This window comes from Protopterus annectens, chromosome 1.part2 (genome assembly GCF_019279795.1).
Source record: "Protopterus annectens isolate FY-2018-M chromosome 1.part2, PAN1.0, whole genome shotgun sequence".
Lineage (NCBI taxonomy): Eukaryota > Metazoa > Chordata > Ceratodontiformes > Protopteridae > Protopterus > Protopterus annectens.
Genome location: NC_056727.1, coordinates 947013383 through 947032974, shown reverse-complemented (window position 1 = coordinate 947032974; position 19592 = coordinate 947013383). Strand labels below are relative to the sequence as shown.

Here is a 19592-nt window from a genome sequence, read left to right as displayed (position 1 = left end):
AAAACAGTTTTCTTCTGGATTTAATGTGTTTACCCAGGTTCTAAGAGGATTTTAGATAAAGTTCCAGAACATCACTATACTCTATGCGCCCTGCTTCACCAACCCACCACTTTACAATACTACCAATGTCAAAGAGTTGCCAGTTTCCTGGTCCTTCCCTTGCTGTGCAACGTCAAATGGACTTTTGCACCCATCTCCTACAGAAGGCTCCAGGGCATGTGACAAATCTTCAGTTTCTACTTTGCTAATCCTCTTCTATATTATTTTTGTACTGTGAAATTTTCCATATCCAGGTGCTATTGCCTCACTTTTACTCTATACATCTTTAAAGCTGCTTTTCTGTATTGATTAGTTTAGCTACCAAACCAGACCCCCCCCTTTTTTAAAAAAGCCTTTCACACAATTCCTGTGCCCCCAGCCCCAACAGCCCAAGTATCTTCATCTATAAAGTTTAATTTGTTGCATTAAATGAAAAATTTGAAGCTTTTTTGTTAGTTTATTGTGCAAATATTTAATTTTCTCCTGACCTATCTGGAAAGTCCAGGTTTCTTAAACAGTAATTCATCTGTACCTGTTAATAGTCCACTTTGTCATCTTTATGGCTTTTTACCTCATCAGCTGTGTTTGTGGACTACTGCCCCTGAACCTAGCCTAACCCTATTGTAGGAATATTTCCTTGTCCTCAGAATTCTATGCTACCACCCCCCACCCCCACGTCCTGGAACCAGTTATATCCTGAGATTGGCACACCCAGCTATTTAACTTTCCTGTGACATACCTATATCAATTATAGCCCCATAACTATATCAATTATAGTCCCTCCTGTAGAAACAAGGGCAACACCCAGAAGCTATTAATGTTTTCTAGGCCCTTTCCATGTTGACTTTAAGCTACTTCAGATGCAAAGATGTCCAGTCCACAGTACCTATGCTGATTTAGGAGATTAGCTACCCAAAAAGATGTCCAGTCCACAGTACCTATGCTGATTTAGGAGATTAGCTACCCAAGTAGAGTATTTAATAAGCATGGGGTTATATGAACTGCTCACACATGAATTTCAGTTCCCTCAAGCATCTGCAATTCTTGTAGGCTTCGGGGGCAGAGTATGTATGTATGTAGAAAAAAATATTTCCTCTAATGCAATCAACTCGATAAAGTAGCCACTGATCATGCTTAAAATCAGTATGGAACGAAAGGCCGGCAAGAACAAGAATTTTGAAGTCTCATGCAAATACAAGTGTCAGACTTGTGGAACCTCGAAAAACAGCAGCTGTGGTGTCATGCAAGAGAGATGCTACAAGGTGTACCTGCACAGGCAATATTAAAGATCGCAAATCTTTTCAGACAAGATACTGTCAAATAGCTGCAGAAAGAGAGTACTAGATTCAAGTATGGCATACAACATCATGAACTCAATGAGAGATGAAAGTGGCAAATTACAGCTGCATTTTAGTTGCCAACACAACACAAGAATATTAATCGCATTAACCTACCTCATCTCTGCTGATTAGTTCATTGGAGAAGGTTAGACCAGGCATGAGACCACGTTTCTTAAGCCAGAAGATAGAAGCAAAAGAACCAGAGAAAAAGATCCCCTCCACAGCAGCAAAGGCCACAATACGCTCTCCTGCAATGAGAAGTCAGGTAAAGTTAACACTAAAGGAACATAAAACAGAATTAATATTAAAAAAACAAGTGCAAGAAAAATGCACAAACCTTTAGAATAGCAGAATAACCATTATTCTAACCTTTAAATCTAAAGTACTTCTGAAAAGGACAAAGGACAAATTCCTAGATAAGTGATCAAGAGTAAACAAAAAAAGTTAAGGCCTGTTGCGCTCATCTCAGAGGGGACATTTCCCCTCAAACGTGACAAGCTTCCTGTTGGCTTTCAAGTTCAATCACTTTAACCAGCCTCAATTTTAGATCTCACTGGCAAGAAAAACACACCTTCCTGAACTCTACTTTTAGCCATGTAAAAGCTCCAAACGCCCCAATGCATTCAATGCCATTTCCAAATCTGAGATTAGCTTCCTGCCCTCCAAGCTACCTCCTGTAACGCATTCCCTTCAGTACAGAGTGTGTACCTTTAACTCCCAGTGGAGTGACTCGTCTCCACTGGAATTATTGGTGCAAATATGATCAAAGCAATATTTGATGCCTAAAAGTGCTACAGGAGGTAACAAACGCCCAGAGGTGCATTCAACTGTAACTAGTTTAAAAATAAACTAAAAAGCGCTCGTTTCAAGGCAAAGCAGATATATTGAACATCCTAGAACTTCACCTTGCACTACACACAAAGTGTGGAACTTAACCAGTCAAGTTTACATTACCAGTTTCTTCAAAAATGTACCCATGTATTAAAATCACAAACCTCAAAACAGCAAGCCACAGGAACCAACAAGAGTGCCTATGATAGGCACAAACTTTACCCAAGAAGCCAGTAACTTAACTGGCAGAAGCCTGGTAAATATAGTAAAAGTTACCAAACAGTGTTACAAATAAGTCAAAGCCACACCATCCTTCTAAAGCCACAGAAGGGTGAGGATGTATAGGACTGTCATACCAGCTTTTAGGAAAGCACCTTATCAAGGCTTTAAAATTTTAAGGTTACATTTGTTCACCTTCCAAAACGGCAGCCACCACCCCATCCCTGCAACATGAAAAGCTGACTTCCAACAGTGCCAGACATTTTGCAGCAAGAGATAATCTTGGGTGGCAAGTTTGGGTATTTTACAGGCATCTCAGAGTACCAACAAACTATATTAGTGTTGCATTTTCACTAGCAGTTCCAACTACTCTCTAGAAGCAGCTACCCTAAACCAACTTATCTGGCAACTACTCCATTGTTAACAGCATGTCACTGCTCCTGCAAAGAGAACTTCCAAGACAGTGCTCTCACAGCAGGAAGAGATTCACCTCGCTAGGTGTTCCATATCAAAATTAGTTGGACACACCAAAATGTTATTGAAAGGCAAAATGTTATTGAAAGGTACCACAGGAGCTAGTTGTGCATGATGACATCAATTTCAGTACCATGCTTCAACACTGGCCGAGAAGCATATTGTACCCATCTTCACAGAATCAGACGTGTATACGAATGTTATAAACACCAAAGATAGGCCTGTAAGACAGGCTAGATGAAAGATTATAGGAGGACAATGAATTTAAGAAAACTCAACCTTCTACAGTTTCACTTTTTCTATCTACGGTTCCAGTATTGTGTCGATACCAGTAACATGCTTGCACTTTTCCCTCTCCTTGCGATCAGAAAAAAGGCAAAGACCACACAATATAGTAATCAGTCCCGATGCCAGGCAGTAGTTACGGTGTGCATTATACATATATGTAAAGCCAGTTCCCCCGAGTCTTTTTGCAGAGAGAAAATTCACGGGTTCACAGCTACTTCCAATGTAGCTATGCCTTTCATAGCAAAGCAGAGCACTTGGAGATCAGACAATGGTTCAAAAGCAGTTGCCACATACAGCACCACTGTACTGAAATAAGCTTTAAAATTAACACATTTGTTGCAACTTTGCAAGAACAAGTTTAAGTTTCCAACATGTAGACATCTTTAATATTCCATAATCTAAGTATTAACATTTACAAAAGGTTGTATGTGTGTGTGTGTGTGTGTGTGTGTGTGTGTGTGGGGGGGGGGGGGGGGGGGGGGGGTGAACAAAGGCCTGCAATTCAGCTATTCAGCTACTTTTTTGGTTGCAGCTGTACAATTCCTTAGTATACTGTAAAACAAGGTCTGACAAACGTGAAACCAAAAGCAGTCCTGTTACAGAAGGTATGCAAGAGAATAAAGAGCAAAAATTTACCTAAACAGCAGAGGCCTCCAAAGCAGACACCCAAGCAACTGCCACCTCATGACACACCACAGGCAACACAAACCACAAAATCAGTGTGCAAAGCAGTCACAGCCCTTAAGGCCAAATACAACACCAAACATACTTGTCATAGGTGACTCCATACGTCCCACTCACCAGACTGAACAAGGAGAGGGTCACAGTAAGCTGCCTATCGGGTGCTAGAATCCGCCACAACACAAGCACTCGGGTCACTCCACAGCAAGTACAAATATGACAGTCATTGTCCATGCTGGTGTGAACGACCTGAGACATACCTCGACTACATGGAGACAGAGGAGCTCTCTGATTATGTAGCCCAGGGAGGTATGACCCTGACCAGTATCCTTCCTTCAAGAAGGATGCCACAACATAGAGACAAGATGATCAGCTTTAACAATTGGCTTAATTTCTGGTGTCATTCAAAGGGGATCCAGTGTCTGTCTGCCTGGGATGACATGCTTGACAAGCTACGCTGCTTCGCAAGGGACGGCTTGCACCTGTCACCCCTGGGATTCCGGATATTGGCCAAGGCTCTTGCCACCCCCATAGTGCCTTTTTTTTGGCAAGGCTTAAATTCTAAACCTACCACCCTAGAAAATAAAAATGGGAAGAAACTAAGGGTAATGCTGCTCAATGCCAGAAGTCTAAATCTCAAAATGCACACACTCGAGGCCCTTCTCAGTATGGAGAACATTGATGTCTGTGCTGTGACTGAAACCTGGTTCAAGGCTCCTGACAGCACCCCGGCACCATCAGGTTTTACCTCATATCATGCGTTCTGGCCCCAAAACCCGGACCACACCAGAAAAGGAGGGGGTGTATCCATATTCATCAAGGATACCCACACCTCCAGGTTGGTGGCAACGCACGAAGCATCGGAAACCATCCAGGTGCAATTAACCATAGGCAAAACTGCTCTACAATTTGTAGCATGCTACAGGCCACCCTTTCAAACTCAGGAACCCCACACAGCCTTCCTGAAGACACTGGAGGGTATAAATGTATCTCCAAACACCATTATATTGGGCGACTTCAACTACCCGAATATAGACTGGGAACATTACTAAAGCCCCAACTTTCTAGCCCAAAGGTTCCTGGAGTTCATAAATTCAAATGCCATGGAACTAATCACCGTTCCCACAAGAGGAGAAAATATACTAGATCTCATCATCACAAACATGGGGACAAAATGCTCCACACCGGAAGTATATCCCTCATTGGTAAGATCAGATCACAAACTAATCTCACTGGAAATCCACATCCCGCCCCCACCCAAACTAAAAAGACCACAGTGAAGAACTTCTCTAAAGCAAACTTCACACTACTCAAGACTGGTGTGGTATCCTTCAAGGCCCTCGAGCCAGTGGAAACCACAACCCAAGCTGCGGAAGCCCTTACAAATGCCTTCTATGAACACCTCCAGGACTGCATGGATCAGGCAATCCCTAATAAAACCAAGACTCTTTCCACCAAGGGCAAACGTCCAGTCTGGTGGACCCCAGCCATAAACAAACTTTACAATAAGAGGAGAAAGCTGTTACATGATAGAGCAAATTCCATAAGACAGAAGACACCCTTGACCATTATTAGTAAAAAAAAAATACGAGCACTCAAATCATCCAAGGCAAACTTGGAGAGAAAAATTGCCATAGTTTCAAAAGACAATCATAAGGCCTTCTTCAGCTATGTTAGAAACCTGGGAGGAAACTCCCAGATACACTCAGAATTAGTGCAAAATGATACAAAAAAAAAAAAAAAAAATCACTGAACCCACAGACATTGCCAACATACTGGCAGACAGGTTCAGTGCAAACTTCACCCCCCTCTCCCCCCCCCCAAAAGGGGAGAACTATCCCAGCAGAGTGTAGCCTCCCAGACATCTCAAATACGCAGGTGAAAGCTGCTCTCTCTAAAGCTAAAAACACAGCATCAATGGGACCGGTGTCCCCGGCTGTATGCTACACGAACTCAACGAGGAACTAAACCTGCACATAAGGCAGCTGTTTAATCTTAGCCTTGCCACAGGATACGTGCCCAAGGAGTGGCGTACGGCAACTGTGGTCCCACTCCACAAAGGCGGTGCCTCTACAGACCCTGGTAATTACCGCCCCATAAGCTTAACAAGCCTGGTCTGCAAAGCTATGGAAAGGATCATAATGGAACTCATAAACAAAGACATAGGGGACTTGTAGACATTGGACCAGACCCAGTTTGGCTTCGTCAAGGGCAGATCATGCCTTTTGAACGTGGTCGACTTCTTCGAAACAGTCACCAAGGCCATTGATGAGGGAAAGGCAGTCCATACAGCCTACCTTGACCTTGCAAAAGCTTTCGACACAATACCCCACTCGGGTATTAGAGAAACTTACCAGCTTAAATGTAAACCCATATGTCACAAGATGGGTTGCAAACTGGCTAAAGGACAGAACCCACAGGGTTAGAGTTGCTGGCGCCATGTCAGACTCCAAGCTGGTCACAAGTGGTGTCCCACAGGGCTCAGTCCTTGGCCCCCTGTTGTTCAGCATCTACTTCTCAGAAGTAGAGGCAAACATAGGAGGACTATGGCTGACAAGGTTTGCAGATGACTGCAAACTGGGCGCCATAGTGGAAAGTACATCGGACACAGATATCCTTCAGAGGGGTCTCACGGAAACGGATAGCTGGTGCCAGAGCCATGGCCTGAAGTTAAATGCCAAAAAATGTACAGTCATACCCTTCGGGAAAAACAAGGTAACCCCAAGCTACCATATAGGTCTCAATCCACTAAGCACAGAAGAGGTCATCAGGGACCTGGGGACCCAGGTTGACAGTGGCCTTTCTTTTGCTAAAGTGGTGGTTAGAAAGACCTTCTACATTGCCCACCTGATCATGAAGGGATTCACATCCAGATCAAGTGAGGTCATTGTTCCCCTGTACTCTTCACTTATCAGACCAATGATAGAGTACAATGCTCCATTCGGGATGCATCTCACCAGACACCTGCAGCAATTGGAGAGACCCCAAATGTTCCTCACCAAAAGGATAAAGGGACACCAAAATCTGTCATGCTGCCAGACTGAAGAAACTCCAGCTCTATTCAGTTGCATACAGTCTGCTCAGAGGTGACCTGTGCCTGACATACAAGGCCATGTCCAACCCGGAATTAATGGACATGCTCCACCTCAAAAAATCCACGTCTACCAGATCCACTAGAGCAAACGACTTAAACCTTAGCACGGATATAAATAGGACATGCTGGAGGGATAGATTTGTCACCCAGAGACTCCCTATGCTGTGGAATAAAATCCTGGTCCATGTGAGGCAGAGCACCTCGCTGGCTCTGTTCAAGAGAAATCTTGACCGGTGGATGGGAGATCATAGGTTTACCCCGGGAATCATCTCTGTCACTGCTGGACAGAGACACAAACAATGGGCACAGTATTTAACATAAGGGGTGGCGTAAGCCACAAAACTTTGGGCTAGGCTTATAAATGCCTTAGGGCAGATAGCCTAGTATAAACCTATAATAAAAACTGTATAATCCCATTATGTTAACGGGATGGGAATACACCAGAAGTTCCTTGTGTCTGTCATGACTCAAAGCATACTTATTGATATGTCAAGCCCCACTGACCGCCATTTTGAATAGGGGAAAAGAAATTCTATAAGAGGAAGAGTGAAAGATCGGATGTCATTTTTCATTCAACATATGGGTTCGGATCTAATCAGACCTGGCAGCTACAGCTCATAGAAACCACAAACTCTAGCTCCTCCCTTACCCATAATGCCACAGTCTCCCTCCTTCACTAGATTTTGTTTGCCAGCACTGGCAACAGATGTGGTCAAAAAATAAACATTCCCTCTTTCTTAGTGTTTTGTTGAGTTGCTGTGTTATTGCTAGACAAGTCATGGCAGATGTGTAGTCAATGCGGGCATAAGATTCCCCTGATGCTCATATTACTTAGACCTGAACATTTACAGGCCAACTGTCCTACATGCAAGTCATGTAATCAGAGACCCCTTGGGGACTGGAATAAACTTAAGGCCTCATTCCATAGGCCTTTGGAGAAATCAACTTCCAGGATCTCATTCCTCCAAGCTGGAGAAAAAAAAAAAAAAAAAAAAAAAAGGATCTTCAGATCAGACACCAGAGCCAAAATTACCCAGGACCAGATAACATCATCCCTGGATCCAGTTCTCTCTCTGCTCCCATTACTCTTCCTTGAAAAGATGCCCCTCTCCCTCTATCACCTCTTCGATTTTGGCCAAAGTCACCTCACAGAACTGGACATGAATAGAATGTTGACAAATTCAGATGGGAGTTTTTCCAGCCCCTGCGGCGGTTGGAGGCATTGACTCGCGACTATTTTTTGCTCCTACTCCAATCAGTCCCTCGGCTTTGGAGCCCTCTGATCCAAGTATTTGGAGTTTCTCTACTGGCTCCAACTGAGCGTCAGAATTGGAGGGTTCCCCGAGCTGATGCTTAGTTGTCAGATCCAGTTGGGAGGAGATTCCAAAATTGAAGACATCTTTTCCCCTTGGAGCCTCAGTATTCAATAGCTCTGCTCAGACACTCACCTCTGGGGTGGCATCTTCAGGCTGGAGGGAAAAGTTAGAAGCCTGGTCTTCCAGGCTCGAGTTGGGCTCAGCCACTTCCATTAGAAGGCATGCCTGGACACACCTGTGTGATTTTGCAGAGCTTTAAGTCATCCTTGGTCAAAGCTCCTTTTGACTGAAGTTCATTAATTGGCCCCAATATTAGAGACCGTCCAGGTGTGAGGAGACAGTCTGCTGTTGGTGTTAACTCCTAGAGAACCTTTTCCAGGAACTGGCAAGATAGTTGAAAAGATGTGGTTCAGAAAATCCTAGGGTCCTTTCCATGATAAATGGGGGGGCACTCTCCATGAGGCACAGGAGGCGTGCAGATCCAAGCATCTGGAGATTCTACAAGCCCCATCAGGGATGCTGAAAGACAGCCCCAATTTTCCTACTTGGAAAGAGGTCAGGGGTTGCTTATCCCTGCAGAGAGCCCAACTGTCTACACCCAAGTATCTTATTTCCAGAGGCTATGCAAATCCCTTTTCCCTACCACCACCACCACTGCCGAGAACAAAATTCTCCAGACGTCCCACCCAAAGAAAAAAGCAGCTTAGAAAATAAGCTGCTAGAATAAGTCATCCAGGTTCCACTTCATATGATCGAAAGCTCATATAACATCTAAATTCAAAACAGCAAGACCAAAAGATCGAAAATCCACATCTAACTCCCAACATAGAATCTCAACATTAAAAACTACAAAAGCAACTATAAATAAGACCCCACCCACTGTTTGCTACGTTGAAGCAGGGGGGCAAGCCCCCCTCAAATTATATATCAACTCAGAGGTCGCACTACAGTGGGCTTTTCCCACGGCATTTGGTCTTTACTGCACAAGGAGAGACTGTTCACTTGTGTGTGAGAGCACATCCAGACGGTCCACGAGATACCTGCACTTCTGGCTGGAAGCTGGTCACTACCAGTTCAGAACACTGCCCTTTGGCCTCACCACAGTCCCCAGGGTGTTTAACAAATGCATGGCAGTGGTAGCATCTCACTTGACTGCAGAATTCCAAATGTTTTCCATACCTATACGACTGGCTCCTTACCTCCTCAACCAAGCATCTACTGCTAACAGCTAGAGACTATATACTCCAGACATTCCAATCTGGGAATCTTACACAATTCTCAACCTGCTCAGTCTGTTGAATTCATAGCACAACATATTACGACAGCATCTCTGCCCTTGCCGAGGGTTCAAACCATTCATTTTCAAATTGGCAGGATAATTCAGAGTTCATTACTACCTGCAGACAGACATTACACCCTAGCAGACTCTCCCCCTTCTGGGACTACAGCAATTCAGACAACATCCAGAGTTTGGTAGATCAAAACAAGACCCAGATTTACTCCTTATGTTGAGAAGCCCCAAAATTGATTTGACAGCAACGCATATACCAGGAAAATCCACTGTGATTGCACACAAGTTGAGGACGACCATATTACCTCATGAGTGGTCTAAGTGGCAGAAATTATATTACGCCAATGGGTCCAGCCACGCTGTGGCCCATTTGCATTTCCCCTGAAATAAAATGCACCAGGATCTTTGCCCTAATCCCTCCACTAAGAGTCAAATGCTCTCCGACTGGTCTCCTCTATGCTCATCTCCCAACCCCATTAATCCCCAAATTCCCACAGAAAGCATCTCTATCGAAGAACAAAGGTAATCCTCATTGCTCTTATTGGTCTTGACAGATTTGGTTACCCTTCCTTTGACCTAGTCTAGTTTACCCTCCTTGTATTCTAGATCCAATTCCAGACCTCCCGTCTCATCTGACAGAAGTCATCCCTATATTTACTGCCTCAAAATTAACCACATGGCTTCTCCAATTCCATTGACAGGCAGACAGCCAAAGCTCTCATCCCCAGTCCACCATATTCCTTTCATCTTCTCTCAAGGCTTCCACTAGGGACATCTACAAGAGAAAATGGAATAAGATTTAGTCTTTGGGCACAACTACATGACATGGACTCTTTTCAGCACCAGTACAAGATCCTAGAGCTCCTGACTTCCATTTTCAAATGAGGGGCTAGTCCTCATACAGTTAGCTGCCATCTCCAATTTTCATTGAGTGTACAAGTCTACCCTAACATCTTCACACACACATACACACACACACTTGTACATATATACACACACACTACAAACATGTATACACACACTAATATATATATATATATATATATATATATATATATATATATATATATATATATATGTATGAATAAATTAATACACACACACACACACACACACACACACACACACTGCAAGCCTTCTCTAAGCCTCCTTATTTACTTTTTCACAAGGATACTGTGTCTAAGAGCCAGCTGTACCTTCCTTCTAAAGTGGTGACAGCATCCAACATTAAAATCAAGCCATTAGTCTTCAGGTATTCTTTCCAAATCTCTCCAAGAAAGGCATACACACACCATTTATTGATGTCTATAACATTGAGTATTATCTACACAGATCGGAGAAATCTTAGGAATCTGACCAGTTATTTGCATCCTCTTCATAAATGAAATTGGGTCAACCACTCTAGAAATATCAAAATGGCTACACTATTTCCTTTGTAACAAGCTGGATTTGGTCCTTCCTAAACCCTTTAAAGCTTATTCATCCAGGTCAATGGCAAACTTTATAACTCATTACAAATTGGATCTAGAATTGAGGGAAAAGCAGCCTTCTGCTCTACAATACTCGGGAATATCCTTCCTTAGAATCTACCTAGGATTCAGGTAGCTGGAGACATTCCCACATGTTGAGGAATGATAACTGACAGACAACATTTCCATCATTGTTCTCTGAATTCTTCAACTCCCCTCTCCAGCCTCTACCATGTTTGAGGACTTCTGGTATAGTGGGAAAGTGCCTGAGGAACCAAGTTTTTCCTTTCAGTTCCAGGAAGTGATTTTCCATACTATTAAAATATAGCAATGGTTTACTGTAAGGAGCTGCAAACGAGATCTGGACGGGGGGGGGGGGGGGGGCTACAACGTTATGGGTGAGAAGCTACAGTGTTTGTGGTTTCCACAAGCTGTAGAAGAGCAGAGTCAGATTAGACATCGGAATTTAACCCATTATGTTGAAAAATGGACAACACAGATAGAACATTTTTAGCTCTAATGTGGACTTTCCCTTAACTGAGCCTTTTATGCAGGAGGGGTCCGTTAAAGTACACTTCATACAAGGCAGCACTACAGGATGTTACAGTACTGAAATGTAAAGTGGAAGAACTTGATTTAATCCCCACCACACCAGCATGTGACCTTGCAGGCAATAGCAAATGATTGGCAACACAATTTTTAAAAAGGTCAAATCCAATGATATTAAGGTCAGATTCAAAACAAACTATGATGCACATCAAGTTTTTCCCTCACAGAGAATGCACCAATTTTTATATGCTCCTCTCATGGAATCCATCGCTTTTTGTTTTGAGATTTTTTTCTGGCACCTTTGCACAGTTGATAAAAAAAATCAGTGCTATGCCTTTTAATTTGAATAGAAACCTATTTGTACTGCCAAGGTTGGGCCCAAAATCCATCTGACAATGGATGCAGTAGTAGCAACCCTGCAAGAATAAATCCTTGTGTATAACTGTGGTAGCTATAAGCCTGGACATACAGGGTGCTGAAAGGATACAGCATTCTAGATAAACTGCCAGAAGCAACCTAAACCAGAAACCTTTATTCCTAAGCAGGAAACTCATTTTATTACAAGATGTGCACTATGCACAGTGAGAATTTTTTACAAGATGAAGAAAAACAGGTTCAGACTTGAATAGCATACTAAAATATTCCAGGAACGTCGATATCAAGTTAAGGAATTCAGAATGCCACCCTACCTTTCAAAGAAAATACAGTATGCAAGTTATTGCATGGCTGTGAATTACATGAGTCAAAGTATTTATGACTTGAGCACTAGACACTTACCAAATGTAGCAAGTTATTGCATGGCTGTGAATTACATGAGTCAAAGTATTTATGACTTTAGCACTAGACACTTACCAAATGTAGCATCTCTATCAGAAATCCACCGTAGTGCCCATTCAGCCTTCTTCTTGACACATGGCAAAGTTTCAATCGCATTAAATAGAAATTCTCTGGAGGGAGGAAAAAAAAAATAAAGTTACCATGATTTGATGTGGTTAAAATGTCTTTACATGTAGATTTAGAGACCCAGACACGTTTACCCACTGCCAAGCACTTTAGGCAGGTTAGTCTCACTAGGCCAACCGCCCCTTGTCAGGCAAGACCCAAGGTGGCACTTGTACTCGGGGAAAATTTACCCAGGGCACCAGGAAACTTCACTGCTTTGGTAAATGCCAAAGGATCTTTTGCATCCACTTGAGCAATGACCAATTTAGGCATGTTAAGTCACATCTGAAATGACTGCACACCCAGGAGTGCAGAAGCATGCAATCACCTTATGCTACACTGCAGTTGGTAAACACTGCAGAGCAACGCACTATATAATGCTGATGTCACTGCCACAAAATTACCTTTCTGTAGGATTCTTGATGTAAGTGTCAATCAGTAAGCTGTACATTTCAGAATGAATGTTCTCCATTGCAATCTGGAACCCATAGAAACAACGGGCCTCTGTTACTTGAACCTCCTGGCTGAAGCGTTCCACCTGCAATAAGAATCGCAGTAAAAGTCCTTCTTAAAAAGAAAGGCACATTCCAACAAGCACCCTGAAAGTTTCCGATGCAATTACGAACTCATTACAGATTAGTTTAAAAAAAAATTAAATCCAGAAGTCATGTTAAAGTGTGAGAGAATGTTAAGTCACTTTCACCTTCTCTATACTGCAGCACATCTAGTGTCAGACATTTGCCTTTATTGCAACACTAAGCATTAAATACCAATAACTTCTGCTTCATTTCTAGCCGAAGGATAAAACAGAACAAATTCAATTAGCCTCCAATCTTTTGCAACATGGTCCAACACAAAGGACCTTTTGGGGGTTCAGAGTGGAGTGGGTGTGAATTATGCCACAAAAAGCAACAGCACCCAACCAACTTCCTTGCGGGGCTAGGACAACTGTCACTTCACCCCCACACTTCCACTTCTCCTCTTACATAGAGCACTCTCAGTAAAAATGCCAGCATCACTGCTTCCAGTTTACATGGATAGGACTGATCTGAAAGCATCATAGTTGTGGCTTCACAGCACATTATGCAGCCTATGAAGGCAACTGGGTAAAAAGATTACAAGTTTGGCTTGTTTGCAAATACCCCCGGTTTTAACTTGCAGTGATCTTTTCAAAGTAAAGAGCCTCAACAGGCGTTTAGGACTTTAGCAGTTAATTATACTACTCCCTGCTATATTCTACTTTCATACTCATGTATTCTACAAAAGAAAAATCACAGCCTGCTTCACAAATTTTTGTGAAGCAAACACTAGAAACTTGAGCTCATATGGTGGGGGAAAAAAGTGAAAGCCTAGAAGTCCATTTATCTGGGCAATGGCACACTTCACAATAACATACCAGATTCTCATTTACTATGCCATCACTAGCAGCGAAGAAAGCCAAAACATGTGACAGAAAATAACGTTCTTCGTCTTTCAGAGTCTCCCATTGCTGGACATCCTTGGACAAATCAACCTGAAAAGGGCAGAGTGCAAAAAGGAGGCATTAGGTCAAGATGCTATACTACAATGCATGCCTTACATAAGCAGTCATTAGAACCCTTCCTCCACAAATCTACAATAAATTGCCTCTACCTTTTCAAAGCTCTACAAGTGTATATGGCATATTACAGTATAATAAAAGCTCCACAATTTATGCAAGTCTAAACCCACCTGCAATGCAATCCTCTAACAAATGTGAGGCAAGTGTGATTCACCAATGCCACAGAGTAATAACAGTCAAGTTTCCACGCTACGGCACGTGGTGCAAACCACCTTGCTCATGCTGCAAGCCTTCCTCCAAAACACCCCACCATTGGAAACAGAATGAGTCTGATTCATATCAAGATTCAGAAGTGTCAGAACACCAGTGCAGACCAACAGAGAACACCAGACACTAGTGATCTGCCCATCCACAGGGTTGCAGTCACTGCACTGTTATGCAAGTCCACTCTGTTGTAGCACATCTACATTACAAAAAATGTAAACGCTAGCTATCCCTTTTTGCTTCTAATCAAAAGTACAGTGGTAAATGGAGAAAGGTGGGGGGGGGGGGGCGAGATACACCACTGGAAGACCCACAATAGCCAATGAGACATCACGAAGTCTATTTAGAACAAACCTCTTCTGCCGTCCAAAAGGATGCCTCTGCTTTCTTGTACATCTGCCAAATATCTTCATACTGGATGGGGAAGATGACAAAACGACGAGGGTTGTCCCGCAACAGCGGCTCATCCTGTACACCATTTACTTCCTTTTTCTAAGGGAGGAAATGTAGATTAAACATTTTCACTTACTGTTAATAAACATTAAGACAGACAGTGCATTTTTAGAGCCACTATTTAGCTGCCTAGTTTCCTTCATTGCAGCCAAGGATAAATCAACATCCCACCTATCAAAGAGCCTCTCCACCATTCACTTTGACCCTCCTGCAGTTTTACTTCCTCTAGATCTTGAGAACCTCCTCCAATTCTACTTTATCCACTTGGTGGAACGGTGGTGCAAACCTTGAAATCTTATTTTCTTTGATCATTCTATAGTGGTCACTTTATATACTTCAGTTATCTTCAAGGATACCAAGCTTTCTGCACAATTTAAGAACCCCATAACATGCAACAAGGGGACAGAAATACCATTTCAACTGGAGCAACCTCCTTAAAAGTAGGCCATCAAGGGCAGGACACACTATTCCACAGAAAAATGCAAGTCTGTTTCCAGCCCAATTCTTGCAACAGTCAGTCCTCCAGTGGATAAGTTAAGTGAATGGGGTGGAGTTAAATTCAACCAATGTACCACAGCACAAGAGTAATGACATGGACTCTCTTAACAGCAAGCCAGTTCTATTAGACTCAAAAGCTCAACCCTACTGCCATGTCAGAGTAGGTAGGTGATGCAAGTTATTCAGGCGAATACTTTACTAGGACCAAGCATATTTTGCAAAACTTTATAAAGGAAAATGAAGAGACTTGCAGTCAAGGAAGAACTAATGCAAACAGGGTGTGGTGTCATAATCTAGCTTGCCAAATACATGCCCAAGGGACAGTAACTTTCTGGGCCCATCTCATTTGCTCACTCAACTGAGTGCAGTGAGATCATATTCCAATTTCAGGTACTCCTACTGCGTACAAAGAGAGAGCATCTGGGAAAGAGAACAAAAAATTTAAGCTCGTTTCCTGCCTTTCCTGTTAAGTGGTCTAGACTGTTTGTAGGCTTCTGAGCCCCCAAGCCCTTCTGTGTTGGAGGGAAGCCTAGCTTAGTTTCATTTAAACTCAGCACTTGTTCAGAACTCATTGTAAGCACTACATACGCTGCAAATACTACAGCACTCAACTTTCCTTACTTGTCTAGTGGAAAGCAGTTTTTAGTACTTAATAAATAAGCACTTATCTAGGCATGTCTAAGGGTCAGCTCCCAGTGATTTCTCCCATCTACCTGATGAATTTGGGCATCTTGGGGCATGCAGCAATTGCTGCATGTACACAGACAAACCCTCTCCTCCTACCACCCAACACTACAACCTGTGAGAGATGCACTTATAGCCAAACTGGAAGCAAAGCTCTCTTCACCCAGGACTGGACTAGACAGTCAAGAGAAGGTAAACACCTACACCACCAAACACACAGAGAAACACAACAAACACACCTACATTCGTGGAGGCTCTCAATAAAAACCTGTCCAAGCATCAGGGGCATCCAAAGCATAAACACAAGCAAACTCCACCCCCCAACACAACCCAAAATGACACATAGCCCACAACTCGTGCCACTCAACCACAGCCCACAAGGCACAACGTACGCAACACTCTAGTCATAGGTGACTAGTCAGGCACACTGATGTTCCACTCACTAGACTAAACTAGGAGAAAGTTACTGTCAGCTGCCCGTCAGGTGCCAGGATCCACAACATAACGCATGCACTCAGTTCACTCCACAATAAGCACAAATATGACACTGTCATTGTCCATGTTGGTGTGAATGACCTGAGACGTACCGCCCTGGACTACATGAAGAGACAGGGAGGAGCTCTCCGATCTTGTATCCCAGGCAGCTATGACTAACCCCGAGTAGCATCCTGCCATCACCCAGAATGATACCACAGTACAAGAACAAAATGATTGACATCAATTGGCTAAGCTTCTGGTGTCATTCTAAGGGGATCTAGTATTTGTATTCCTGGGAAGACATGACACGATGCTTTGCCAGAGATGGCCTGCACCTGTCGCCCTTAGGATTCCTGATACTGGCCAAGGTTCTTGCCACCCCATATAGTGCCTTTTTTAGGCAAGCTTCAAATGGCAAATTCACCACCGTAACAGGTACAAGCAAGCAAAATCTGAGGGTAATGCTACTCTTATGTCTAAACCTCAAAATGCACTCACTCGAGGCACTCCTTAAAATGGAGAACATAGACATCTGTGCAGTGACAGAGACCTGGTTTAAAGCTCGAGAGCACCCCTGCATTACCAGGCTTCAATTCAAGCACCCCTGCATTACCAGGCTTCAATTCATACCACACCTTTCAGCCACCTAACCCAGAAAGAAGCACTAAAGGTGGAGGCGTGTCCATATTCATTAAGGATATCCACACCTCCAGGCTAGTTGCACAGCATAATGCATCTAAGATTATCCAAGTGCAACCAACTCTGGGCAAGACCGTAATCCAAATTGTAGCTTGCTACAGACCCCCCCACCATGACCCAGGATTCACTCAATTTCTTGATGCACTGAAAGTATTAGGGTACAACCCAACACCCTAATAATGGGCAATTTCAACTACCCCACCATTAACTGGGAAAACTACTCATGTACCAACTCTTTTGCACAACGTTTTCTAGACTTCATAAATTCCAATGCCTTGGATCAACTTATTCACACCCCCACCAAGGACAGCAATATCCTAGACCTGGTCATTACCAACATGGGAAACTGGTGTTCCACACCAGAGGTCAATTCTCATTGGTCAGATTCTACCACAAGCTAATCAGCCTAGACATCCACATCCATCCCTAATTAGGGAAACATCGTAAAAAAACTTCTACAAAGCCAACTTCACACTTAAGACAGAAGTGGCAAACTTCACGACACCCATGCAGACTGACAATAGAGGTAGGACTGCCGAATCCTACACAAATGCACTTTATAAGCACTTACGAGTGCATGGATCATGCTATCCCTAATAGAACCAAGATGTTATCCTCAAAAAAAAAACTCCAAAGCTAGTTATGAAAACAAAATTGCCATTGACTAAAGACAACCACAAAGCATTCTATAGCCAAGTCAAAAATCTAAATGGGAACACTCAGATCTGCTCCGAGTTATAATCACATCGCCACAGTGGTCAGGAAATCCTTCTACGTGGCTCATCACAAAAGGATTCTCATCCAGAAAAAAGGTAATTGTTCCCCTCTACTCATTAGACCCATTATATAATGAGTACAACGCCCCACTTGGTATGTACCTCACAAGACATCTACAACTGGAAAGACCACAGAAATACCTCAAAAAGGATTACTGGCCTCAAACAGATGCCCTATGCAGACAGTCTCAAAAAACTACAACTTTACTCAATTGCATATCGCCTACTCAGGGGCGATCTCCGCCTAACTATGTCAAACCCAGAGCTGTTGCACATGCTCCACTTAAAGAAATCCCATTCCCTTCGAGCTACACACTCTAGGGACCTAAACCTTGTCACCACAATAAACAGAACATACTGGAGGGATAGAGTCCTGTCCCAGAGAGTTCCCATACTCTGGAACAGACTACCTATGTAACAGAGCTCCTCATTAGCACTCAAGAAAAATCTTGAGGATTGGATGGGAAATTCACTACAGGGATCGCTTCTGTGGCTCTGCTAGACAGGGGCACATGAAAATAATTTTCGTGGGTGGCAAGAGCCAGGGTACATTAGCCTAGTACCTACCTATGAACCTATAAGAGGCATGGCTATAGAAGCCTGCAAACCATTGCATAGACAGGAGAGGTAGCAGCACAGAAGAGAAGAGAAGAAAGAGACAGTAGCACAACAAAGAACATTCCCTTATGTTTAAGGAATACAGACATAGGTTCCGACATATACAGAAGGTGCATATAGCAGAGATAGTCTGGGATACACAGACAAAAATACAAGTCTAAAAAAACGTTGACCTTATGGGTTTGAACCAGTAGTAAATATTAAAAGAATCCCAAATAAAAATATGAGAGAGCTCCGAGAGGATAGGAAAAGTACAATGTTCAATCTTATGCCATTCGGGAGCATGGACACCAAGGGAGAGAACCTTTGTAAATTAGGTTTACAGTAAAAATTCCAGCAAGGCTACCCACAACCATGAGCATATACTTGCAATTCAGCCCTCTCTATATGGTTATTTAGGTTACCTCCCCCAATATTTTCTCACACACTGCAGGATCTTAAATTTTCACGTGTATATGTTTAGCCAGTGCATTCTTCATATTTTGAGTTTTATGTCAAATATGCCTTAAATTCAGTCTTTCACCACAACAGTCACAATTAGCCAAGTAGAAAACATGCACTGCTAAGTTTAAAAATAAAATTACAGTAGATGTTGACAAGTTTCAATATTACTAAAAAGGCTCTACATGCCCAAGGGAAAGTAACTACCCTCTCAAGGAGGTTGCAGTTGTCTTAAGTTACAAAGATTACAATTCTTAAAACTACACATTTATGTGGCCATACATATGAAAGGGTGTAAATTGAATTGCTAATGAGACTGTCAATTAAAAAAAAAAAAATAGCAATATTATGTATGGATCCGATAAAGAGAAAGTTACATGAAAGCACTTATCCATTTTACTGGATTTCATAAGTATATGCTCATACTCATGGTAGCCTTGCTGGTTTTTGCTGTATTTTACAGTTTTATTTCCAGCTTTGGCTTGTGTGCTGGTTGACAGTTATAAATATACAGTAGGCACAGAGAAATATCTAGTGTAGGTGCAGAGAAGCACACGGATTCAATGACAGAAGAGGGGTTAAATGTAAGGCCATGCACCGCAAGAAAAA

At 42.8% G+C, this 19592-nt stretch overlaps 1 protein-coding gene across 2 annotated transcripts in view; it reads right to left on the bottom strand.

Annotated features, from left to right (window-relative positions):
• LOC122792159 (ribonucleoside-diphosphate reductase subunit M2-like) overlaps positions 1-19592 on the bottom strand; it is a 50535-nt gene that overhangs the window by 19521 nt on the left and 11422 nt on the right. For both annotated transcript variants that reach the window (XM_044059899.1, XM_044059897.1), the window contains exons 4-8: positions 14692-14829; positions 13930-14046; positions 12938-13071; positions 12444-12538; positions 1494-1627 (exon numbers count right to left, since the gene is read on the bottom strand). In XM_044059899.1, the coding sequence (XP_043915834.1) occupies positions 1494-1627; positions 12444-12538; positions 12938-13071; positions 13930-14046; positions 14692-14829 (618 nt within the window). The remainder of the gene's footprint in view (positions 1-1493; positions 1628-12443; positions 12539-12937; positions 13072-13929; positions 14047-14691; positions 14830-19592) is intronic.